The 26,797-nt window shown below is 41.0% G+C and overlaps 1 protein-coding gene across 4 annotated transcripts in view; it reads right to left on the reverse strand.

The window, feature by feature from the left end:
- Window positions 1–26,797, reverse strand: part of PARP4 (poly(ADP-ribose) polymerase family member 4) — a 116,847-nt gene that overhangs the window by 26,405 nt on the left and 63,645 nt on the right. For all 4 annotated transcript variants that reach the window (XM_053901173.1, XM_019436450.2, XM_019436448.2 and 1 more), the window contains 10 exons: window positions 26,540–26,677; window positions 14,377–14,572; window positions 13,308–13,375; window positions 12,542–12,729; window positions 9,502–9,601; window positions 7,649–7,819; window positions 7,286–7,366; window positions 5,832–5,912; window positions 4,648–4,743; window positions 3,930–4,052 (listed from right to left, as the gene is read on the reverse strand). In XM_053901173.1, the coding sequence (XP_053757148.1) occupies window positions 3,930–4,052; window positions 4,648–4,743; window positions 5,832–5,912; window positions 7,286–7,366; window positions 7,649–7,819; window positions 9,502–9,601; window positions 12,542–12,729; window positions 13,308–13,375; window positions 14,377–14,572; window positions 26,540–26,677 (1,242 nt within the window). The remainder of the gene's footprint in view (window positions 1–3,929; window positions 4,053–4,647; window positions 4,744–5,831; window positions 5,913–7,285; window positions 7,367–7,648; window positions 7,820–9,501; window positions 9,602–12,541; window positions 12,730–13,307; window positions 13,376–14,376; window positions 14,573–26,539; window positions 26,678–26,797) is intronic.

Genomic DNA, 26,797 nt, shown 5'->3' on the forward strand with positions numbered 1-26,797 from the left:
TGGTTTTAATTTGTACTTCCCTGATGATGAGTGACGTTGAGCATCTTTCATGTGTCGGTTGGCCATCTGGATCTTCTTTGGAAAAGTGTCTCTTCATGTCTTTTTCCCACTTCTTCACTGGATTAGTTGTTTTTTGGGGTGTTGAGTTTGATAAGTTCTTTATAGATTTTGGATCCAATCCAAATCAAATCCAGTCCAAATCCAATCCGATATGTCATTTGCAAACATCTTCTCCCATTCTGTTGGTTGCCTTTCAGTTTTGCTGATTGTTTCCTTTGCTGTGCAGAAGCTTCTTATTTTGATGAGATCCCCATGGTTCATTTTTGTTTTTGTTTCCCTTGCTTCCAGAGACATCTCAAGTTAAGGAATTGCTGTGGCCAAGGTCAAAGAGGTAGTTGACTGTTTTATCCTCTAGGATTTTGATGGTTTCCTGTCTTACAAATAGGTCTTTCATCCATTTTGAGTTTATTTTCGTGTCTGGTGTAAGAAAGTGGCCCAGGTTCATTCTTCTGCATGTCACTGTCCAGTTTCCCCAACACCGTCTGTTGAAGAGACTTTTTTCCATTGGATATTCTTTCCTGCTTTGTCAAAGATTAGTTGGTCATACGTTTGTGGGTCCATTTCTGGGTTCTCTATTCTGTCCCACTGATCTGAGTGTCTGTTCTTGTGCCAGTACCATACTATCTTGATGATTACAGCTTTGTAATACATCTTGAAGTTTGGAATTGTGATGCCTCCAGCTTTGGTTTTCTTTTTCGGGATTGCTTTGGCTATTTGGGGTCCTTTCCAGTTATATACAAATTTCAGGATTGTTTGTTCTAGCTCTGTGAAGAATGCTGGTGTTATTTTGATAGGGATTGCATTGAATATGTAGATTGCTTAGGGTAGTATCGACATTTTAACAATATTTGTTCTTCCTATCCAGGAGCATGGAATGTTTTCCCATTTTTTTTGTGTCTTCTTCAATTTCTCTCATAAGCTTTCTATAGTTTTCAGCATACAGATCTTATACCACTTTAGTTAGGTTTATTCCTAGGTATTTTATGGTTTTTGGTGCAATTGTAAATGGGATTGCTTCCTCAATTTCTCTTTCTGTTGCTTCATTATTGGTGTGTAGAAATGCAACCGGTTTCTATACGTTGATTTTATATCCTGTGACTTTGCTGAATTCCTATATCAGTTCTAGCAGTTTTTTGGTGGAGTCTTTTAGGTTTTCCACATAGAATATCAGGCCACCTATGAAGAATTAAAGTTTGCCTTCCTCCTTGCTGATTTGGATGCTTTTTATTTCTTTGTGTTGTCTGATTGCTGAGGCTAGGACTTCCAACACTATGTTGAATAACAGTGGTAAGAGTGGACATCCTTGTATTCCTGACCTTGTGTTCCTTAAAGCCCTCAATTTTTCCCCATTGAGGATAATATTAGCATTGGGTCTTTCATATATGGCTTTTATAATCTCAAGGTGTGATCCTCCTATCCCTATTTTCTTGAGGGTTTTTTTTTTTTTTTAATCAAGAAAGGCTGTTGTATTTTGTCAAACACTTTCTCTGCATCTATTGAGAGGACCATATGGTTCTTGTCCTTTCTTTTATTGATGTGATGTATCACATTGATTGTTTTGTGGATATTGAACCAGTCCTGCATCCCAGGTACAAATCCCACCTGGTTGTGGTGAATAATTCTTTTAATGTATTATTTGATCCGGTTGGCTAGTATCTTGTTGAGGATTTTTGCATCCGTGTTCATTAGGAAAATTGGTCTGTAGTTCTTTTTAGTGGGGTCTTTGTCTAGTTTTGGAATCAATGTAATGCTGGCCTCATAGAGTGAGCTTGGAAGTTTTCCTTCCATTTCTATGTTTTGGAACAGCTTCAAAATAATAGGTGTTAACTCTTTTTTAAATGTTTGGTAGAATTCCCCTGGAAATCCACCCAGTCCTGTACTCTTGTTTGTTGGGAGATTTTTGATTACTGAGTCAATTTTTTTTTTACTGGTTATGGAGCGTGTCAATTTCTAAACAAAAAAACTTGCTGGGACTTTGATTTGTATTGAATTGAATCTATATATTGATCTGAGGAGAATCAATATCTTAACAATATGGAATCATCTGATTCAAGAACATCTATTTAGGTCTTCTTCAACTGAAATTTTCTCAGCAATTTTTTAACTTTCAATGTATAGGTCCTGCTTATATTTTGTCAAATTTGATTCTATGTATTTTGTATTTTCTATGGTATTATAAGTGCTATTGTTTTTTAAATTTCAGTTTCTGATTATTACTAGTATACAGAAATCCAGTTGGTTTCTTACATTGACCTTGCATCCTGTAACTTTGCCAAACTCACTTATTAGTGCCACTAATTTTTCTACAGAATCTTTAAGAGGTTCTACATATACAATTAGGTTGCTTATGAGTAAAGAAAGTTTTGATTCTTTCTTTCCAACCTGTATGCTTTTCATATACTTTTTCTTGCCTTAGGTACCAGCTAGAATATTCTGTACAATGTTGAACAGAAGTGGTAAGGTCAGACATCCTTGCCTTGTACCCACCCTGAGGGGAAAACCATTCAGTATTTTACCATTAAATATGACATTAACTTTAAGTTCTTCATTGGTGCCCTTTATCAAACGAGGGATTTCCCTTTCCTAGTAGGCTAAAAGCTTCTTGTTATTTTTTTTTTCCCTTTTTAATTGTTGTAGGCTGTCTCTGTGCTGAGAATCAGCCTGAAGTAAACTTAATGCCTTCGTAGGTCTTTTCTGAGCTTTTCGTTGGTTTTGTGCAGACACTTTTTAATTATTCCCATATATGCAGTTGTTTTTGAATGTCCTGATGTTCAGTGTCTGGCTCCCAAAAGGGGAAGAGCAAAAAATGAGCAGGGGGAGTAAAGCTGCAGGCTCTTTAAATCCCCTGGAAGTCACTTCAGCCAGAGGGCAGCGGGCTTGCAACAACCACCGGAGAGCTGCCTCAGAGGCCACCTACCTCTGTGTCTGCGAGGCGGGCTGCAGTCACCCCCCAACCCTGCCACTGCCCATCTCTTCTGTGGCAGCTACAATTTCTCTTTGATCTAAGAGGAACTATGTGACCAGAGAAGTAAACTCAGAAAAAAAGTGGAAACAGGATTTTCAGAAGTTATTCTTCCCTTTTCCTTTCTTTAAAGACAACTAGAAGATGAAACAAAACAAAAATTCTGCATGCAAGATTTGAGGAAACATCTGTGGTTTTGTTGTTGCTCTGTTGTCATTTACCATCTCAAAACATGGTTTTATGAGCAAAGCAAGCAAATGATATCTAATGTGTTTTTATATTCTTAACTGACATAATAACTTCAAAATGGATCGAGGAAAATGAATGTTGCATATTTTCCCAAAATTCCTCTCAAATTTTTTCATTAGATTCTGAATTCCAAAATTTTGGCTTTTTTTTTTTTTTTTAACCAACCTAGACACCTAAGGGTCTAATAGCACTGTTACGTTCCTTTGGTTTTGCATATGCCTTCCACTTTCTATGCAAGTTACATTTCTCAACTTCTGTTTCTGGCTACAAAGGGCACAGTATAAAGCACTATTAGCTTTAAGAATTATTCGTGGTGGATTTAGATTACTATATAGGACTTTTATCACTACTTTCATGATGATGAACCTATCAATTACTTAGAATAAATGACTTTAGTTTCCTGTATGGCAGTTTATTTGTCTATGAATGAAGCCAAATCACAGTTGTTCTCCTTCGGGACTCTATAAATACATTTATATATGGTGGCTTTCTCAGTCACGTAACAGCTTTTTTATAAATGCGCAAATATTTTCCATTATGAGGGAGACAACAGTTCCTGCATATACAAGCAATAGGGTGCGATTTTAGCAAAGGGTTCCCCTCACCATCATTAAAATATGAAAACACAATATCGACTTATTTGGTAATTAACATTTACCTGTACCACACTGGCATCTGGTTGCTCCTCCTGCCAGCTCATGTATGGCAGGAAATCTACATCTTCTTTGGCAATAAGTTCCATAATATTTGGAATATTAGGAGAAGGTGCCTCCTTACCATCCTATATTGAATCACAATTAGGTAGAAATAAAACAGACATTATCAAATCAAGTGATTACTATATATTCTAAAGCCTGGTGAATCCTTAGTACGTTTGGGTGTCAGATTGGGTGTCTTGGGCCACAAGAGGGAGAGAGAGAGAGAGAGAGAGGCACACGCTTAGCTTTCCTCTTTATTGAGCTGGGTGCCATGTACAAAGTGCCTTCTGTGGGTTCACCTCTTAAATTTATGAAAGAGAAAGGGCCTCTCACGGGAGGGGAAGCTCAAGCCCTTTCTACTTTTTGAGGGTCTCGCATTAATAAAAGATGAGAAATACCAAAATGTAACAAAATTGTAGTATATCTCAGAAGTACACACATAACTAATAATTATAACATTATATATATATATTACATGTGACTCATTTAGAGAGATTATCACAAACGCTAACTGTGAGGCCCTTCATGAATGCAAGGCCCTGCTTTGATGGTCCTCCCTGCCCTCTTCCCCTGCTCTTTGTGAGTCATGAATGTGGATACTGTCAGTGACAGAGCAAGAGAAATTTTCTTAATATGCAAATACAAATGAAATAGCCATGAATTAACAACAATACGTACCCTTTTCTCAACTGCCACAAAGCTTGTAAATTGTGTTATGAGAGAGTTTTCTTTACTGAGTTTAATAATCAGAGATTTTAACATTTGCTTCTTCATCTAGGATAGAATCAAACAAGCGTAGTCACATTTCACTTTATTTTTCACTAGTTAGCTATGTATGACCAATAAAACAAGTGTTAAATAATCTAACAAGGCATTTTTCTATAAAATAAAGCATTTTACAATTAGCATTTCAAGTTAAATTGAGTCAATGGCCCTGTGTGAATGTCTTGAGTAGGGGACTCAACATTCCCTGCAAAATAGGATCAAGTGACTGGCTAAGTCATAGAAAAAATAATTCATATTTACATATCTCTTTACGGTTAACAAAGAACTCTCATCCTCAAGTGTGGTGAGCTTCTGCCTTCTTTTACAGACAGTCCACGCCTCTCATTTTAAAGATGGGGAGTCCAAGGTGTGGAGAGGTGGAGGGACCTGTTCAGGACTATTTGGTGGCAGGGCTGGTCAGCTGCCCCTAGAGGTAAGAAGGCCTAAAGTAAAGCAGAACACAGGCTGCTAATCCAAGGGCAGCAAGGGAGAGCACTGAAAACACAAGGCCCTCTATCACTGGCTGTGACTGCATTCACAGCCAGGCATGGCACTCTGGTGCCTTCTTTCTGGGAGGGCACCGGGTATGACTGCTCCTAAGCTCATTTAAGTTCACAGCTCCAGAGGCACCAGGCCATCGGTGGGCTGGCTGAGTGGGACCCCCTGCCAGGGGCCGCATCGGCTCAGTGAAGAAGGAGCAGGGCAGGCTCTGGCTCCACTGTCTGTCTTTAGGCTGCTCACCTACCTGCCCTGCACCTGGGCTGCTTCATCACTACGATGAGACTACCAGCGCCTACAATGTATGAAATCTAAGGTGATATTTATGACAGGCACTCAGTGACTGTCCTCTGAGCCCTCTTCTGGTCTCTTTCTGATGAGTAAAATGGTCATAGAATTCTCAGGAAACCAATGACATCTGCTCTTTCATTGATCCATTTAACGAACATGTACTGAGCACCGTAGGTGCAGAAAATACAGACACAACAATGAATTCCCACCCACTCCCCCCACATGCTTCTCCACCCAGCTATCCTCACTTTACGTTTCCATGGATAAAATCAATTTAAGAAGCATCAAGAACAATGGAAAGAGCGAACCTCATGATTCGTTTCATTTTCATGGAGAATGCCATCTTCATAATCTCGGATCAGAGCTCGCGCTGTCAGCTTGTGTATCATCTGTGTTGAAGCAGCAAAGGGGAAAAAAAGATTCAAATGGCTTCTAACTGAAGTCTTACTTAGAAAACCACTTTTAACTTGAGGTATAAGAGTACATACAAAAAATTCACCCCTTTTAAAAGTGTCCAGTTTGGTGAGCTGTAACGAATGTATACAGTTGTGATGACCACACTGAAATAAAGATTCAGAACAGTTCTTCACTTTCAAAAGTTCCTCATGCCCCTGGCTGTCACCTCTAGCCCCTGGCACCCACTCATCTGTTTTCCGTCCCTACAGTTTTGCCTTTTCTGTAAAAGGGTATTTTGCCACTTCAGTTTATCTCAAAAACCGTAAGCTGTTCTTCTGTAGGAAGAGTCGGCCTAGTGCTGCGATGCCCCACCGTGAATGTGACCTCCACTCGGAAGGGCAGGGGCAGCAAAATGTGCCCTGGGAAGTGTGGGGTAAAGGATCGCCTCCCTTTCTCTCCAACGAAGAAACACAACTGATCTTAAATGGCAATGTCTCATTTCCATAATAATTCCAACTCTTGTAATTTTGTTATCAGTAGGGCCACAGCTCACAGAGAAAGTACCACTATAAAACCTGCAATTTCATGGAGGATGACCTCTTCCCAGGCAAAATCGTTTGACTTAATTTCCTCCTTAGATTCAATTTTTAAACCAATATGGAGATTCCCTAAACTTCTATACACACATCACGGGCAAATAATAAGTTATAATTATTGATTTGGGGTAAAAAAGCAAGTCATATTTTATTTGAAAAACAAAAAACAAAAATGTGCAATGTCTGGGAAATAGTTTATCTGCTTCTGCAAATACTTCTATGAATAGCAAACTGCACATATAATATACATAGGTGAGGGATTTTCCAGGTCTGACTATAGTAGATTAAGTACTAATGCAAATACTACAAGCTTCTCAGTGATAATTCATTTGCTTTTAATCCAAAAGTAGAAAAAACAAACACACTCTCAATATATGTTTACTCTTGGCCTAGGACTATTATACTGAGTAATACGAAATAACATAGGTGGATCGTGGCACTTAACTTTTATTGAGTCATGGGCACATTCGAGAACCGCCCCTAAAAACTGTTCACGTATAAAATACCAAGTTTCATTGCAGTTATTCATGGCCACTGATGCTCATGTGGATACACGAGACTCAAGAACCCCAGAAGAAGTACTGTGTTAGAAACTGAGTCCAAGTGTCCTCATTTGTACGGATAACAATCCTCCACATCATATTGTGTACTGAAGTGTCAACACAGAGAAACAGGAGCAACAAAGGAAGTACAGGGAGCATTACACAAGAAAATATTAAATGATGGCAACTTTCAAACAGTGAGTTCATAGTTCAAGGTTTGAATCTTACAGTTCCAGTTGTCTTCTGAAGTTCAGTAGTTGATACCATCGTAGAAAATTCTTTCTCTTGAATTAATGCACACAGAGTTGCCTGAAGCGGGGTGGGGGTGGGAAGGAAATCCCTCATTAGCTTTGTCACTCCACAGTGTCTTGGTGAGTTTCACAGTGATTTTCTCTCTCCTTTCAATGGAAGTTAAAAGGCTCCCCGATGTCCCTAGGTAACTACCCACTACGTTTCCGGAAGCAGAAAAATTTGCCAGCATATTATGATCTGGGGGGAGGAGAGGAAAGAAAAGAGAAAGAAAAGAAAAATAGAACTCTTGGCAACATACATTGTTCTTCCCACACTAAAACCAGCCATGTGCTTCCTCACCTGTGTGCAATGAGGAATAAATCCGTAGACAAGGAGTCGATGGTTGAGGAACAAGGACTGCACCTGGGCTGGGGCCTGCAGGGGTTCAGGTGCATCTGCACTTAGCTGCTGCCACTTGACGGAGACAGAGTGACAACTTGGAGAATGCAACCGGGTCATCTGGTCTTCTATCTATTTATAAGAAAGGAATTATTTCTCTCTCAATGTTACACCCAGAAAATAGTGACTTAACACTGAGAATAATTTTACATTCTATCTTTCAGGATTTGTAGCTCTCTGCTTTTTTTTTTTTCTTTTTTTTTTTTTTTTTTCTTTTCCTCCTTCCTGCTCAGGGTACTTTTTCAAAAAGATTTTAAATAGAATTCTTTTTTAAAAAATTTTTTTCTAATTTTTATTTATTTTTGAGACAGAGAGAGACAGAGCATGAATGGGGGAGGGGCAGAGAGAGAGGGAGACACAGAATCTGAAACAGGCTCCAGGCTCTGAGCTGTCAGTACAGAGCCCGACGTGGGGCTCAAACTCACGGACCGTGAGATCACGACCTGAGCTGAAGTTGGACGCTCAACCGACTGAGCCACCCAGGCGCCCCTTAAATAGAATTCTTAATAGCATTAGCACATAATTTAAACGTGCAAAACATCCCTAAATCATTCCATTAGTTAATTACTAATATACAACTTTTGCAGGGAGTAGATTCCAATTATACAACTTAATCCTACAAAGGGCTTGAATAGATGTTTTCCAAAGAAGGTGTACGGATGGCCAAGGAGCACATGAGAAGTTGTTCAACATCACTAGTCATTAGGCAAATGCAAATCAAAACCCCAGTGAAATACAACTTCACACTCTAGAATGGTTATTATGAAACAAAACAAAACAAAACAAAAAAAAACCCCAAAAACAACAAGTGCTATTGATTATGTAGAAAAACTAGAACCCTAGTACATTGCTGATGGGAATATAAAATGGTGCAGCTGCTATGAACAACAGTATGGCAGTTCCAAAAAGCTAAACACAGAACTACCAGAAATTCCACTTCTGGGTATACACCTAAAATAACTGAAATCAGAGTCCTGAACACATGCTTGTGTGTCAATACTCAGAGCAGCATAACTCATAACAACTAAAAGGTAGAAACAACACAAATGTCTATCAACAAATGAACCCATAAACAAAATGTGGTGTGTGCACACAATGAAATATTACTTAGCCTTTAAAAAGGAAGAAAATTCTGACATAGTCTACAATGTGCATAGATCTTGAAAACATTATACCAAGTGAAATAAGCCAGGCACAAAAGGACAAATACTATAGGATTCTGCTTACATGAAGTATCTAAAGTAGTCAAATTCACAGAAAGAAAGTAGAATGGTAGTTGGCAGGGGCTGGGGTGTAGGTACAATGGGAGCAGCTCTTTAATGAGTTGAGTTTCTGTTTCGGATGATGAAAAATTCTGGAGATGGATGGAGGTGATGGCTGCACAACATTACGAATGTGCCTTAATGCCACTGAATGCCACTAAAAATGGTTAAATGGTAAATTTTATGTATATTTTGCCACAATGACAGATAATGCTAACAAAACATGGATACTACTTTACCTTTAAAAATCCCCCATGATACTTTATAAAGAAGAAATCAAACTACAAGCTAAGAGAATGACCCAATTAAGGAGAATGTTTCTGCTAGATGTTAGACAATAACTGAGGGGTGCAATACCTTCAGGCCTGTGGCCTTTTTGCAGGGCCCCTTTCTATTAACGAAAACACAGAAGTTACTGTCAATGGATTTGTAAGAAGATATTATTTCCACATATAAGCATAAAACTAGAAATAAGATGTTTGAGAAACGTACCTGTTTTTTCCAACTGTGTTTGGATTTTGAGTTAAAATACTCAAATACTCCAGCACCGTACTGGGACAAAGTCCTTAAGATATGACGATTTGCTGTAGAACTGATCACATTTCACATGTTATAATCTTCAACAAATTTTAGAAATATTTTTGAAGTACATGTAGTTAACAGTGTTGATATAGTTCAGAACTCAATAGAGGAAACATTATACGCAGAAGAATTGCTTTTCTGTAGTTGAGGTTAGAGAGATAAAACTCAGGACAGACAGTATGAAACATCTGAAGCTTTGGGTAATTTAGGCTCCCATATATCAGAAAACTTATTTCTCTTTCACAATAGAAAAAAAAAAAAAAAGCAGAAATTCTTGACTCCTGATTTACCAAAAGAGAGAATAGATGATTCTGAAAAACCTCTGAAAAGTTATCAGAATACTGGTAAAAATATCAACCTGCTTTCAATGAATGTCAGTTACCCAAATTTGATCCCAAAGGCCAAGAACTGGCAAAGAGTTAATAAAGTCTACATCTTCAAATATAATGCACATCTGGGGGCACATGGGTGGCTCAGCTGATAAAACGTCCCACTCTTGATTTTGGCTCAGGTCATGATCTCATGGTTTGTGAGATCAAGCCTCGCATTGGGCTCTGCGCTGACTGTGCAGGGCCTGCTTGGGATTCCCTCTCTCCCTCTCTTTCTGATCCTCCCCTGCTCTCTCTCTCCCTCAAAACAAACAAACAAACAAACAAACAAACAAACAAACATTAAAAAATTATGATGCACAACTAGATAGCAAAAAGGATAGGGAAGTGTCTTTCTAGCAAAAATAAGCTTTGCTATTTGAATAACAATGTCGTATTAAATTTCTCTTGATAATAATTCTGTAACTATTAAGAAAGCTTTTCTTAGAGACGTTCCTCCTAAAATAATAAAGAAACAATTATTTTTCAGGAAAAGAGCTTAAGAAAGTTATTTATTTCTGAAATATGTCTTAACCTATTTATTAAAGATTGGATTTGTCTTTAGTCTTCAAAATTAATTGGTGGTGACTACAACACCAGTTAGAGAATCCCCCTAAGCTGGAGTTTATTTCTCTTTTACCAATTTCATCAGCTAGTGAGGCTGCTTGGAATCCGTTTTTGCTCCTGCTGTGCAGACCTCAGGGGACAGCTTGTTACAATAGGCAATAGTTCAGTCTCTACTGCTGGAGAACTCACATCTTGCTAGAGTTTGTGAACACAAAGGAGTATGAGAAACCAGTAGAAAGATCCTAAAAACCTGACAGTAAATCAGTAAAACTTCCAGCTCCCTCAGGCTGGGTTGTGTGAGAGCACAAAGTCACCTCCCAAAGGAGGTTTGTGCCCACCCAACCCCATCACGGCGTCCTTCCCTATTTCCTTCGTGGCACTTAGGAAAACCCGCCTCCCTTTGAGCTTACTGGGTTGTTTGCTGTCTGGCTCCCCATACCCGGCACTGTGGTCCTGCACCAAGGCGCACCTGTCTCATGACAGGCCCTCAGCAAAGAAGGAATCAACGGGGCCCGGTGTCTTCTGCACTGATGTCTGAGCCACGACCCTGGCACTGCCTCTGCCACACGGTCAGGGGAGCAGGGAGGAGGCAGGTCCCTGCAGCGTGTTGCCGCCAGCCCCCTGTGTGTACAGGCACAAGTTACTCAGGTGAAGTCCATTTAGGAGCACTTGCTGGGGAAGTCCACGGGGGGCTGGATAATTTCCTGGTTGGTCTGTGGTGCCCAGCTCTCACATTAGGGAACAGGACTGGAGCTGTGACTGAGGCAGGGCAGACAGAGGAGAAGAGCCCTCTGGGCAGGCAGGTCTGGCTTGGGTACAGGGCCCTCAAAGGGTGTCTAGGGCTCCAGCTCCTGAAAGTCATGGCCGAGGCCTGAGGAGGACCCCGGTCCAGGACAGCACAGTGGCCCCAGAGAACAGCAACACCCACCTCCACCCCTACCCCTGTGTTGAGGGGCTCTCCCACTCCATGCACTCAGAATAGGGAGGCCTGGTGATCATTTGCCAGGATGGTGACTATGTGGGGGAGAGTCCCAGGAGACGAGGGTGCAGGCATGCTCTGTGCAAACACCAGTCTGGCCCTTGGTGTTTTCCTTATGTTTACACCATACACCTCGGTTTCGTCCAAAACAGCTAACTATGATTGGGGTGGGGGTTCATTCCAACAATGAAGAGGGTCTAGCCTCCAGAGAGAGAGATCTTAAATCCATTATAGGGTTTGAAAATGCAAATGTGGCAGCCACCACAAAGGTGTGAAGGAGCAAGAGCCTGGGTGGGACCCTCAGCCCTGGTCACAAACCGCCGGGGGTGGGGGTGCGCCCGGCACTTCAGGCTTCTCAGGATAGGCTGGAAATCTGGATTTTTATGTAACATAATAATATCTAACGTTGACTTGGTGTTTGCCGTGTGCCATCTCTGTTCTTAAGACTATTCTTAAGTACTTTTTAATTTTTTTAATGTTTATTTATTTTTGAGAGAGAGACAGAGACAGAGAGAGAGAGAGATTGTAAGCTTGGCAGGGAAAGACAGAGAGAGAGAGGGAGGGAGAGAGAAAGAGAGAGAGAATCCCAAGTAGGCTCCATACTGTCAGTGTAGAGCCCTACACGGGGCTGGAACTCACAAACAGTGAGATCATGACCTGAACCAAAATCAAGAGTCAGATGCTTAACTGACTGAGCCACCCAGGTGCCCCGTAAGTACTTTTTATATATGAGCTCATTGCATCCTGAGAGTAAACCTATTAAATCTATGACTTTTTCACTATCATCTTCATTTTATACACAAGAGATTTAACAATATGCCCAAGGTCAGAGCTAACAAATGGCCAATTCAGGTATTGAGACCCAGGCAGTCTCAGAGCCCAGAGCTCTACAACTATATGCTAAACAGTTTCTATACACCGTTATCAACTTCAAAACTTCTAGAAACCCTGTGTAGGCCAACAAAAAAAACCCCTGCCCACAGGCTGCCTTCTTCACCCACAGTGCTCACTGTGTCACTAGACCTTCCACACTTACCCAATACCACAGGAGAACAGCCTGGTGTGTCGGACATTTCTTTTCACAAGCTGCAATGTCAGACTCTCATTCTGGAGGTGCCCATCAGATATAAGGAGAATGTTCCGTAACCCTTGAGAAGGGTACAGTAAATTTAAATACCGGAGTGTTTTCCAGAAGTCTGTATTTCCCATGGTAGGTGTAGCAGACTAGAGGAAATGAAGTGAAAGGTTATTTACTACTTTTGGGGTCTATTCACCATTAACTGTCATCATTTACTGAAGCACGTCTCAGTGAGGGTTTAGAGACATCGTCACTGAAAAGATGTATTTTTTTCTCAATTATGCATTTGTGCAACAACTTCACTTACATCCTCTTAGTTTATTTTATGTCACACAGTCACTATCATATTATCAGTGGACACTTATTTGACTTTTTTTATGCCTCCCCAGGGTTTGCTGGCATGGACTGAGGAAGCAATTAGTCATTCTCAGCTTGCTCTGTCTTCAGAAATAGAAAAAAAGGAACAGAAGAAAACATTCCAATGCTGTTGCATTTAGGTGGTAGGAATGTGGGTGATTTTTTTCTTTCTACCCTTTTTAATTTCCAGTTTTTCTTTAATGAGTTCATATGGCTTTTATTAATAAAATAAAAGAGCCCACCAACATACAAAAACTGAAGGACTGGGGGTGTTCCAATAGCGCTCGTGGGGGGAATAAGTCTGGACAGTACTGTTAAACCTTGATAGGAAAAGACCCAAGAGATGAAGGAAGGTCCTTTTACTCACCATAATGAACTCTGTTGGCACATTGTTGCTTGTGATGTACTTAGGATATGAAAATAATTCCTTGTAACCTGTGTGATAAGATTGGCGTGAGGTGTAGCTACGAAATATTCACTTTACTGACCACTAACAATGTTTGATGGTTTTAACATGCCAAAAATTCACCACACTATTCCTTTAAATAATAAACTCTAGTGCACTGAAATTATGCACTTTACAATGCAAAGTGTCCTGAATAAAATTACATGTAGACTTCTGTTCTGTAGCAGATTGCTCATGCAAAGTAAGATGTGGGGTGTCACAACAGCACAGGCAGCCTGGCCACGGCAGGGACACGTTCTCCTTCCAGGGCCTTGGTTTTCCCAGGCTTATCTGACCTCTGCCCAGCAGCAGCAGACCCTAGCTCCTTCATAAAAGGGCAGGTCTTCTGCTCAATGGGATGGAACGTAAGAATCATCAGGACCGGACTGCCCCCTCACTCTACTCTGGTTCTTTCTCTCATTCCTGAAATACCTTCTTCTGGTGGCTGACATGTCCCTGGACCCCCACCTGGAGGATGGTATTGCTTTTCCTCTAAAAGGGCTGAGCTGATGCTTGCTGAACCCTTATAGATTTTCTACATTGTGCTGATTTCACATGTTCTGTCCATATGCTTGGGACCCTCATACATCTCAACCAAGGGTCTTGCATTTGGTTCAGCTGCTAGGAACACTAGTAGTATTTATAAAGCACTTGATATGTGATAGGCACTGTTTTAAATCCTTTACAGGAAGTAGCTCAATCCTTACACCAACACTGTGAGGTAGGAACTATCACCCTTATATTACAGACGAGGAAACTGAGGTATAAAAAGTTCAAGTAATTGCCCAAGGTGACAGCCAGGGCTAGTAAGTGATAGAGTTGGAATGTGAAGCCAGGGATCTGGCTCCGGTGTTCTGGTTCTTGAACTCCATGCTATGCTACCTCTTACTCCATAGGTGAGGTCAGGGTACTAACAGCCATCAGCTCTACTCATGAGCATGTTCATATTAAGGAGGAAGCACGCTTTGGACTGGGGCCAAAGAGCACTCACCTGTGCCAAACTTGACAATGTTTATCTTTTGCTTCTTTCCCACCAAGGACAGTGCATATAAGGCAATTTGCTTGGCTTCCAAGAATGTCGCACCCTCCATGGAAGCGGAGCAATCAAGACAAATAATCACTTCATTGTTCTCAGCTAGGTCAGGGAGTGTGATATCGAGGTCTGGTTGAAAAACAAGCATGCAGGCCTAAAAAAAGAAAAAAGGTGCTGGACTGGTGTTTATCTTAAACTGGTCTGGCTTGTTTACATTGGTATAGGCATGCCTTGGAGATACTGTGGGTTCGGTTCCGGAATACCACCATAAAGCAAGTATCACAATAAAGTGAGGTAAATAAAGGTTTTGGTTCCCAGCGCATATAAAGTTATGTTTACACTACAGTGTAGTCTATTAAATGTGCGATTGCCCCGTGTTGGGCTCTGTACTGACAGCAGGGAGCCTGCTTGGGATTTTCTCTCTCTCTCTCTGTCCCACTCACAATCTCTTTCTCTCTCAATCTCTCTCTCAGAAATAAATAAACATTAAAAAAAAATAGTTATTTTTTTGCTGCTGGAGGGTCCTGCCTCGATGTCAATGGCTGCTGACTGACCAGGATGGTGGCAGCTGAAGGCTGGAGTGGCTGTGGCAATTTCTTAAAATAAGATTAACAATGAAGTTTCCACATCTATTGACTTTCCCTTCCATGAGTGATTTCTCTGTAGCATGTGATGCTCCAGATGTGTAGCTGTGTAGATGTAATGTGTAGCCTGATGGCAGGGCTCGATACCATGACCCCGGGGTCATGACCTGAGTCAAAATCAAGAGTCAGACATGCTCAACTGACTGAGCCACCCAGGTGCCCTGATTCTGAGTTAATTTTTGAGTGGTGTAAGATAGTGGCCTAATTTCATTCATTTGCATGTAGATATCCAGTTTTCCCAGCACCAATTATTGAAAGGGCCATCCTTTCCCCGTTGAATATTCTTAGCTCCCTTGTCAAATATTAGTTGACAAGCATGCATGGGTTTATTTCTGGGCTCTTAATTCTGTTCCATAGGTCTATGTGTCTGTTTTTACAACAGCATCACACTGTTTTGATTGCTACAGCCTTGCAGTATAGTTGGAAATCAGGAAGTGTGAGGCCTCTAGCTTTATTATTCTTCCTCAAGATTGCCTGGGCTATTCAGGGTATTTTGTGGTTCCATCATGAAATATCTTACCATTTGTTTGTGCCTTCTTCAATTTCTTTCATCAGTGTCTTAAGGTTTTCAATGTACGTGTCTTTTACTTCCTTTGGTTAAATTTATTCCTAAGTATTTCCCCCAGGTGTCCCATGGTCTATAGTTTTCTTATAGTATCCTACAACTTTCCTGAATTTATTTATTAGTTCTAACAGTGCTTTAGTGGAATTTTTAGGGTTTTTTATACATGAGATCAAGTTATCTGCAAACACAGACAATTTTACTTTTTCCTTTCCTATTTGTATGCTTTTCATTTCTTTTTCTTGCCTAATTGTTCTAGCTAGGATTTCCAGTACTACATTGGATAGGAATGGCTAGAGTAGGCACTCTTATTTCTGATTTTAGAGAAAAAGCTCTCAGTTTTTCATCGAGTTAGCTGTGTTTGTAATACATGGTCTTTATTATGTTGAGGTAACCTTCTATACTCAGTTTGTTCCGAGCTTTCATCATGAAAGGGTGTTGAATTTTTTCAAACCCTTTTTCTGCATCTATTGACAGGATCATATAATTTATTTTATTTTTATTTATTTTTAGTTTTTAAATGTTTATTTTGAGAGAGGGAGAGCAAGCAAGCAGGGGAGGGGCAGAGAGAGAGAGAGAGAGAGAGAGAGAGAATCCTAAGTAGGCTCTGTGCTGGCAGCATGGAGCCCAACACAGGGCTCAATCCCATGAACTGTGAGATCATGACCTGAGCCAAAAGCAAGAGTTGGACGCTTAACCCATTGAGCCACCCAGGCACCCCAATTTTTAAATTACTTTTTAAAAAGGACAATTTTTTTTGAGGTGGGAAGGGGCAGAGGGAGAGGGAGAAAGATAATTCCATGAAGGCCTCAGGCCCAGTGCAGAGCCTGACACAGGGCTCAATCTCATGACCATGAGATCATGACTTGAGCTGAAATCAAGAGATTTCGGACACTTAACTGATTGAGCCATTCAGGCACCTCATTTTTAAATTTTTTATTGATGTGTACTTGACACACAATGTTACATTAGTTTCCAGTGTACAAATAGTAATTTGACAAGTTCATACGTTATGCTATGCTTATCACAAGTATAGCTACCATCTATTATAATGGCATTGACTATATTCTCTATGCTGTTCCTTTTATTCCCATGATTTATTCATTCCACAAGTGGAAGCTTGTATTTTTCTAGCATTCTTTCATTTCAAGAACTCTTTTTACCATTTTCATAAGTCAGGTCCAGTGGTGATGAATTCCCTTAGCTTTTGTTTGGGAATGTATCTCTCCTTAATTTCTGAAGGACAGTTTTGCTGGGTTTATGCTATATTGTGATTTATAAGACATATATATTTGGTCAACTCATATATATTTTGTCTTTGTCCACTGTTCCTCACGCACATCTCCCAAAACCCTTGGGATTTCCGGGGTGCCTGGGTGGCTCAGTCCATTAAATATTGACTTCGACTTCAGCTCAGGTCATGATCTCATGGTTTGTGAGTTTGAGCTCAATGTTGGGCTCTGTGCTGACAGCTCAGAGCCTGGAGCCTGCTTTGGATTCTGTGTCTCCCTCTGTCTCTGCCTCTCCCTGCTCGCGCTCTGTTTCTCTGTCTCTCAAAAATAAATAAACATTAAAAAAATTTTTTTTAATCCAAAACCCTTGGAATTTCCTAAGTGATGAGAGTGATAAAGGTGTCTTTTGTTATGTTAATGAGGTGAGTTTTGGATCCCCACCTAAGGAGGGGGGCTGGTTGCTACGAGAATCAATATATGATCAGAGGGTTAGAACCTTCAGTCCTGTCCATAGACTCCTGGAAGGGCAGTCAGACTGGAGACTGAATCAATCTCCAATGGCCAATAATTCTTGCCAATCATGCCTATGTGATGAAGCCACCATAAAAACCCAAAAGATGGGCTTCGGAGAGCTTTCACATTGGTGAACACATGGAGATGTGGAAGAGTGGCGTGCCTGGAGGGAATGGAGGGGCTGTACCCTTTCCCCAGACCTTGCCGATGCATATCTGTCATCTGGTTGTGCCTGAGTTACATGCCTTTGTAATCAACTGGTGGCCTAGGGAGTAAAATTCCTCTCTGAGTTCTGTGAGTTGTTCTAGCAAGCTAATAAAAACTGAGGAAAGGATTGTGGGAATCTCTGATTTATAGCTAGTTGGTCAAAGTACAGGTAACAACCTGGACTTACATAGTATAGTGGTATGTGGGGAAGCCCCCTACCTGCCTTTGGAACTGGGTCCAGGAACCCAAAAGAGCAGTATTCTTGGTTGGCAGTTTTTCCTCTCAACACTTTGAATATATCATCACACTCCCTCCTGACCTCATGGTTTCTGCAGAAAAACCTGCTGATAGCCCTATGGGAGTTCCATTGTATGTGATGAGCCATTTTTCTCTTGCTGCTTTCAAAAGTCTCTCCCTGTCCTTGATTTTTAATGTTTTAATTATAATGTGTTTTAGAGTAATCTTCTTTCAATGGATCTTGTTTGGGTCCTCTGAGCTGCCTGAACCTGGTTACTCATCTCTCCCTCAAGATTTAGGAAGATTTTAGCTATTATTTCCTTGAATAATATTTCCACCCCTTTCTCTCCTTTCCTGGGATGCCTATGATGCAAACATTCTTTTGCTTGATAGTGTTCCATAATTCATGTAGGCTTTTTTCACTCATTTTCATTCCTTTTCTTTTTATTCCTTTAATTTCAAACGATCCGTCTTCAAGTTAGTTGATTCTTTCTTCTGTACGATTAAGGGAGTTAGTGAAGATCTGTCTTGAATTTTTCAGTCTGTCATTATATTCTTTTTTTTTTTTTTTTTTTGGTAAGCAGCAGTCACTGTGATTTATTTTTTTTTTCTACTGAATATTTCTTTCTTTCTTTCCCTTTCTTTCTTTCTTTCTTTCTTTCTTTCTTTCTTTCTTTCTCAATATATGAAGTTTATTGTCAAATTGGTTTCCATACAACACCCAGTGCTCATCCCAAAAGGTGCCCTCCTCAATACCCATCACCAACCCTCCCCTCCCTCCCACACCCCATCAACCCTCAGTTTGTTCTCAGTTTTTTGTTTTTTTTTTTTTTTTTTCTATTTTTATTTTTGAGATAGAGACAGAGCATGAACAGGGGAGGGCCAGAGAGAGAGGGAGACACAGAATCTGAAACAGGCTCCAGGCTCTGAGCTGTCAGCAGAGAGCCTGACGTGGGGCTCGAACTCACGGACCGTGAGATCATGACCTGAGCCGAAGTCGGACGCTTAACCGACTGAGCCACCCAGGCGCCCCTGTTCTCAGTTTTTAAGAGTCTCTTATGCTTTGGCTCTCTTCCACTCTAACCTCTTTTTTTTTTTTTCCTTCCCCTCCCCCCTGGGTTTCTGTTAAGTTTCTCAGGATCCACATAAGAGTGAAAACATATGGTATCTGTCTTACTCTGTATGGCTTATTTCACTTAGCATAACACTCTCCAGTTCCATCCATGTTGCTACAAAGGGCCATATTTCATTCTTTCGCATTGCCACGTAGTACTCCATTGTGTATATAAGCCACAATTTTTTTATCCATTCATCAGTTGATGGACATTTAGGCTCCTTCCATAATTTGGCTATTGTTGAGAGTGCTGCTATAAACATTAGGGTACAAGTGCCCCTATGCATCAGTACTCCTGTATCCCTTGGGTAAATTCCTAGCAGTGCTATTGCTGGGTCATAGGGTAGGTCTATTTTTAATTTTTTGAGGAACCTCCACACTGTTTTCCAGAGCAGCTGCACCAATTTGCATTCCCACCAACAGTGCAAGAGGGTTCCCGTTTCTCCACATCCTCTCCAGCATCTATAGTCTCCTGATTTTTTCATTTTGGCCACTCTGACTGGCGTGAGGTGATATCTGAGTGTGGTTTTGATTTGTATTTCCCTGATGAGGAGTGACGTTGAACATCTTTTCATGTGCCTGTTGGCCATCCGGATGTCTTCTTTAGAGAAGTGTCTATTCATGTTTTCTGCCCATTTCTTCACTGGATTATTTGTTTTTCGGGTGTGGAGTTTGGTGAGCTCTTCATAGATTTTGGATACTAGCCCTTTGTCCGATATGTCATTTGCAAATATCTTTTCCCATTCCATTGGTTGCCTTTTAGTTTTGTTGGTTGTTTCCTTTGCTGTGCAGAAGATTTTTATCTTCATAAGGTCCCAGTAGTTCATTTTTGCTTTTAATTCCCTTGCCTTTGGGGATGTGTCAAGTAAGAAATAGCTACGGCTGAGGTCAGAGAGGTCTTTTCCTGCTTTCTCCTCTAAGGTTTTGATGGTTTCCTGTCTCACATTCAGGTCCTTTAACCATTTTGAGTTTATTTTTGTGAATGGTGTAAGAAAGTGGTCTAGTTTCAATCTTCTGCATGTTGCTGTCCAGTTCTCCCAGCACCATTTGTTAAAGAGACTGTCTTTTTTCCATTGGATGTTCTTTCCTGCTTTGTCAAAGATGAGTTGGCCGTACGTTTGTGGGTCTAGTTCTAGGGTTTCTATTCTATTCCAGTGGTCTATGTGTCTGTTTTTGTGCCAATACCATGCTGTCTTGATGATGACAGCTTTGTAGTAGAGGCTAAAGTCTGGGATTGTGATGCCTCCTGCTTTGGTCTTCTTCTTCAAAATTACTTTGGCTATTCGGGGCCTTTTGTGGTTCCATATGAATTTTAGGATTGCTTGTTCTAGTTTCAAGAAGAATGCTGGTGCAATTTTGATTGGGATTGCATTGAATGTGTAGATAGCTTTGGGTAGTATTGACATTTTGACAATATTTATTCTTCCAATCCATGAGCATGGAATGTGTTTCCATTTCTTTATATCTTCTTCAATTTCCTTCATAAGCTTTCTATAGTTTTCAGCATACAGATCTTTTGCATCTTTGGTTAGATTTATTCCTAGGTATTTTATGCTTCTTGGTGCAATTGTGAATGGGATCAGTTTCTTTATTTGTCTTTCTGTTGCTTCATTGTTAGTGTATAAGAATGCAACTGATTTCTGTACATTGATTTTGTATCCTACAACTTTGTTAAATTCATGTATCAGTTCTAGCAGACTTCTGGTGGAGTCTATCAGATTTTCCATGTATAATATCATGTCATCTGCAAAAAGTGAAAGCTTAACTTCATCTTTGCTAATTTTGATGCCTTTGATTTCCTTTTGTTGTCTGATTGCTGATGCTAGAACTTCCAACACTATGTTAAACAACAGCGGTGAGAGTGGACATACCTGTCGTGTTCCTGATCTCAGGGAAAAAACTCTCAGTTTTTCCCCATTGAGGATGATGTTAGCTGTGGGCTTTTCATAAATGATCTTTATGTATGTTCCTTCTATCCCGACTTTCTCGAGGGTTTTTATTAAGAAACGTTGCTGAATTTTGTCAAAGGCCTTTTCTGCATTGATTGACAGGATCATATGGTTCTTATCTTTTCTTTTATTAATGTGATGTATCACATTGATTGATTTGTGAATGTTGAACCAGCCCTGCATCCCAGGAAGGAATCCCACTTGATTATGGTGAATAATTCTTTTTATATGCTGTTGAATTCGATTTGCTAGTATCTTATTGAGAATTTTTGCATCCATATTCACCAGGGATATTGGCCTGTAGTTCTCTTTTTTTACTGGGTCTCTGTCTGGTTTAGGAATCAAAGTAATACTGGCTTCATAGAATGAATATGGAAGTTTTCCCTCCCTTTCTATTTTTTGGAATAGCTTGAGAAGGATAGGTATTATCTCTGCTTTAAACCTCTGGTAGAACTCCCCTGGGAAACCATCCGGTCCCGGGCTCTTATTTGTTGGGAGATTTTTGATGACTGATTCAATTTCTTCGCTGGTTATGGGTCTGTTCAAGCTTTCTATTTCCTCCTGATTGAGTTTTGGAATTGTGTGGGTGTTTAGAAATTTGTCCATTTCTTTCACGTTGTCCAGTTTGTTGGCATATAATTTTTCATAGTATTCTCTGATAATTGCTTGTATCTCTGAGGTATTGGTTGTAATAATTCCATTTTCATTCATGATTTTATCTATTTGGGTCATCTCCCTTTTCTTTTTGAGAAGCCTGGCTAGAGGTTTATCAATTTTGTTTATTGTTTCAAAAAACCAACTCTTGGTTTCGTTGATCTGCTCTACAGTTTTTTTAGATTCTATATTGTTTATTTCTGCTCTGATCTTTATTATTTCTCTTATTCTGCTGGATTTAGGCTGTCTTTGCTGTTCTGCTTCTATTTCCTTTAGGTGTGCTGTTAGATTTCGTATTTGGGATTTTTCTTGTTTCTTGAGATAGGCCTGGATTGCAATGTATTTTCCTCTCAGGACTGCCTTTGCTGCATCCCAAAGCGTTTGGATTGTTGTATTTTCATTTTCATTTGTTTCCATATATTTTTAAATTTCTTCTCTAATTGCCTGGTTGACCCATTCATTCTTTAGTAGGGTGTTATTTATCCTCCATGCTTTCGGAGGTTTTCCAGGCTTTTTTCCTATGATTGATTTCAAACTTCATAGCATTGTGGTCTGAAAGTATGCATGGTATGATTTCAATTCTTGTATACTTATGAAGGGCTGTTTTGTGACCCAGTATGTGATCTATCTTGGAGAATGTTCCATGTGCACTCGAGAAGAAAGTATATTCTGTTGCTTTGGGATGCAGAGTTCTAAATATATCTTTCAAGTCCATCTGATCCAATGTATCATTTGGGGCCCTTGTTTCTTTATTGATCCTGTGTCTAGATGATCTATCCATTTCTGTGTTAAAGTCCCCTGCAATTACCACATTCTTATCCATAAGGTTGCTTATGTTTGTGAGTAATTGTTTTATATATTTGGGGGCTTCCGTATTCGGCACATAGACATTTATAATTGTTAGCTCTTCCTGATGGATACTCCCTGTAATTATTTTATAGTGCCCTTCTTCATCTCTTGTTACAGCCTTTAATTTAAAGTCTAGTTTGTCTGATATAAGTATGGCTACTCCAGCTTTCTTTTGACTTCCAGTGGCATGATAAACAGTTCTCCATCCCCTCACTCTCAATCTGAAGGTGTCCTCAGGTCTAAAATGAGTCTCTTTAGACAGCAAATAGATGGGTCTTGTTTTTTTTATCCATTCTGATACCCTATGTCTTTTGGTTGGCACATTTAGTCCATTTACATTCAGTGTTATTATAGAAAGATATGTGTTTAGAGTCATTGTGATGTCCGTAGGTTTCATGCTTGTAGCGATGTCTCTGGTACTTTGTCTCACAGGACCCCCTTAGGATCTCTTGTAGGGCTGGTTTAGTGGTGACGAATTCCTTCAGTTTTTGTTTGTTTGGGAAGACCTTTATCTCTCCTTCTATTCTAAATGACAGACTTGCTGGATAAAGGATTCTCGGCTGCATATTTTTTCTGTTCATCACATTGAAGATTTCCTGCCATTCCTTTCTGGCCTTCCAAGTTTCAGTAGAGAGATCGGTCACGAGTCTTATAGGTTTCCCTTTATATGTTAGAGCACGTTTATCTCTAGCTGCTTTCAGAATTTTCTCTTTATCCTTGTATTTTGCCAGTTTCACTATGATATGTTGTGCAGAAGATCGATTCAAGTTATGTCTGAAGGGAGTTCTCTGTGCCTCTTGGATTTCAATGCCTTTTTCCTTCCCCAGATGCGGGAAGTTCTCAGCTATTATTTCTTCAAGTACACCTTCAGCACCTTTCCCTCTCTCTTCCTCCTCTGGAAGACCAGTTATGTGTAGATTATTTCTCTTTAGTGCATCACTTAGTTCTCTAATTTTCCTCTCATACTCCTGGATTTTTTTATCTTTTTCTCAGCTTCTTCTTTTTCCATAATTTTATCTTCTAGTTCACCTATTCTCTCCTCTGCCTCTTCAATCCGAGCCGTGGTTGTCTCCATTTTATTTTGCAGCTCATTGATAGCATATTTTAGCTCCTCCTGGCTGTTCCTTAGTCCTTTGATCTCTATAGCAAGAGATTCTCTGCTGTCCTTTATACTGTTTTCAAGCCCAACGATTAATTTTATGACTATTATTCTAAATTCACTTTGTTATATTGTTTAAATCATTTTTGATCAGTTCGTTAGCTGTTGTTATTTCCTGGACGTTTTTCTGAGGATAAAACGTTTCATCATTTTGGATAGTCCCTGGAGTGGTGCGGGACTGCGGGGCACTTCCCCTGTACTGTCTTGAATAACTTGCGTTGGTGGGCGGGGCCACAGTCAGACCTGATGTCTGCCCCCAGCCCACCGCTGGGGCCACAGTCAGACTGGTGTGTGCCTTCTCTTCCCCTCTCCTAGGGGCGGGATTCACTGTGGGGTGGCGTGGCCCGTCTGGGCTACTTGCACACTGCCAGGCTTCTGGTACTGGGGATCTGGTGTATTAGCTGGATTGGCAAGGTGCACAGGGGTGGGAGGGGCAGGCTCAGCTCACTTTTCCTTTGGAGATCCACTTCAGGAGGGGCCCTGCGGCACTGGGAGGGAGTCAGACCCACCGGAGGGATGGATCCGCAGAAGCACAGCATTGGGTGTTTGGGCAGTGCAAGCAAGTTCCCTGGCAGGAACTGGTTCCCTTTGGGATTTTGGCTGGGGGATGGGCGAGGGACATGGCGCTGGCAAGCGCCTTTGTTCCCCGCCAAGCTGAGCTCTGTCGTCCAGGGCTCAACAACTCTCCCTCCCGTTGTCCTCCAGCCCTCCCGTTCTCCGAGCAGAGCGGTTAGCTTATAACCTTCCAGATGTCAAGTCCCGCTTGCTGTTGGAATATACTCCGTCTGGCCCCTTCCCTTTTGCAAGCCAGACTGGGGGGCTCTGCTTGGCCGTCGGGCCGCCCCTCCGCCCCGGCTCCCTCCCGCCAGTCCGTGGAGCGTACACTGCCTCTCCGCCCTTCCTACCCTCTTCTGTGGGCCTCTCATCTGCGCTTGGCTCCGGAGACTCCGTTCTGCTAGTCTTCTGGTGGTTTTCTGCGTTATTTAGGCAGGTGTAGGTGGAATCTAAGTGATCAGCAGGACGCGCGGTGAGCCCAGCGTCCTCCTATGCCGCCATCTTCCCAGGATCCTCCTGTCATTATATTCTTAAGCTCCAGACTTTCTGTTTGGTTCTTTTTTATGGTTTCTATTTCTATTAAACTTCTCGTTTTGTTCACATGTTGTTTCCCTGATTTCTTTTAGTTGTTTGTCTGTGTTCCCTTGTATTGTATGGAGTTTTCTTAAGGTGATTATTTTGAGTTTGTTGTCAGCAAATCATAGATCTACATTTCTTTGGGGTCAATTACAGGAGCTTTGTTAGTTTCCTTTGGTGGTGTCATGTTTGCCTAATTCTTTTTTTTTTCCTAATTTTTTTAATGTTTATTATATATTTTTAAGAGAGAGAGACAGAGCATGAGCAGAGGAAGGCAGAGAGAGAGGGAGACACAGAATCTGAAGCAGGCTTCAGGCTCTGAGCTGTCAGCACAGAGCCCAACACGGGGCTTGAACTCACGAACAATGATCATGACCTGAGCCAAAGTCGGATGCTTAACCGACTGAGCCACCCAGGCGCCCCTGTTTGCCCGATTCTTCATGATCTACATAACCTTGCACTGGTATCTGTGCTTAACCTTGCACTAGTTTGGCAGGTAAAGACCTTTTCCTGTTGGCTCCCTGGTTGGTGGGTTTACCTCTGGAATCACAACTGTGCAGAATTGGAGTCAATTTTGAGGCTGTTCCTAAGTCTATGGTTTGGTCCGCAGCTGATATCTTGTTGCCAGAGGGTTGAGCACGTCTGGTCCCTGGGCGGGTGGGTCTGCCTCGGAACCTGTTCGCTCGAGTCACCTGGGATGAGAATCCACTTCAGAGTCCACAGGTTCTCAGTCATCAGACCTATTACCAGGTACATGGATGGGTGCAGCTTCCACTAGGTCCCTGGAAGTACTCCTGCCTAGTTGCTGGATGAGTCTCTAGTGGACAAGATTGGCCCTGGACTACAGTTGAGAGGGGCTGGAACCAAGCACCACAACTGTTTCGGGTTCCACAGCCATGACTGGCATCCGCAGACTTGGCTCTGAAGGTGAAGCTAGATGTGTTCCGTGGGGTCTCTGGGTGGACCGACCCTCCGTAGCTGGAGGGCTGAAGCAGAGTATAAGGCCCTTTCTGGATCTCCTGAGGTGCAGACGTGAGCATCCAATAGGTCCTATGCCAACAGGACTGCTTGTGGACTGCGGCCAGGAGGGGGTTAGAGCCGAGAATTTTCAGAATCTTCTGACAGCCTTTTCAGAATCTTCAAGGTTGTAGCTGGAAGTGTCCCTGGACTCACAGGCTTGCTTGAAGACTGTGACTGTGAGGAGGCTGGAGCCAAGTATAGGGTACTTTCAGGATATCTGGGGGCACAGATGGTGCCTGCAGCCAGGACCATGGTCAGCAAGTCAGCCGCCTGGGTGCAAGCCTGTCTTTTCAAAACAGTTCTCCTCACTTTTGAGCTGTATTGGCATTTCCAAATCTCCTAACTGGATCCCAAAGTTCCCAAATGGCACTTTGTCCATGGATAGATGCCAAATAATTGTTGTTGGCGGGGGGATACATGTGAAGGACATCTTGTTGGGCCATCTTGCTGATGTCATTCTCGATTTTTATTCTAATAAGAGATTCTTTGTCATAGGGACACAAATGGTCTTATGGCCATGAATAATTTTGTATCTGTTTTTACAGTATCAATATTTAAAAACTACAAAAATACACAGACTAACAATGTAACGTCTGAAGGCATTTTTTGTTTTCAGTGGGGATTAAGGTAAAAAATAAAGTCATTATAGAGAAACATGCCACATGAGGCTGAAACCTCAGAAGTTTATCAATCCAGATCCCGTAAGTATTTTTAGTTGTAAAATCTTGGAATGGTGAGAGTTCATTTTGCAATGCTAGTTTTCCAGGACTAACAGTAACTTCCAAATTTAAATAATGTATTTGAAATATTTTTTTAATAGTGTCTCATTTTTAAGTAAGAAGGACCATACCTCACTTTCTTTTTCTGGATGTTTTTCGACCCACATTCTTGGGAGATGTGCATCAGATAAACCGACATGAAGGGAGAATCCATTGCTGTCTAAGGAGCTACCGTCCATGGTGCTAATTACAGCTTTGCAGTCTGTACTCTACAAAACAAACAACAATGACAACAAAGTAAATAATGGAATAATACCATAGTATCAGTTTGAAGTTGCCTTTCAAGTAGCAAACCCTTGCATAATTTATATAACTCCATTAGCAATCAA

The sequence above is a fragment of the Panthera pardus genome, unplaced genomic scaffold, assembly GCF_024362965.1.
Source record: "Panthera pardus isolate Hobbes unplaced genomic scaffold, ASM2436296v1 HiC_scaffold_1, whole genome shotgun sequence".
In the NCBI taxonomy this organism is placed as follows: Eukaryota; Metazoa; Chordata; class Mammalia; order Carnivora; family Felidae; genus Panthera; species Panthera pardus.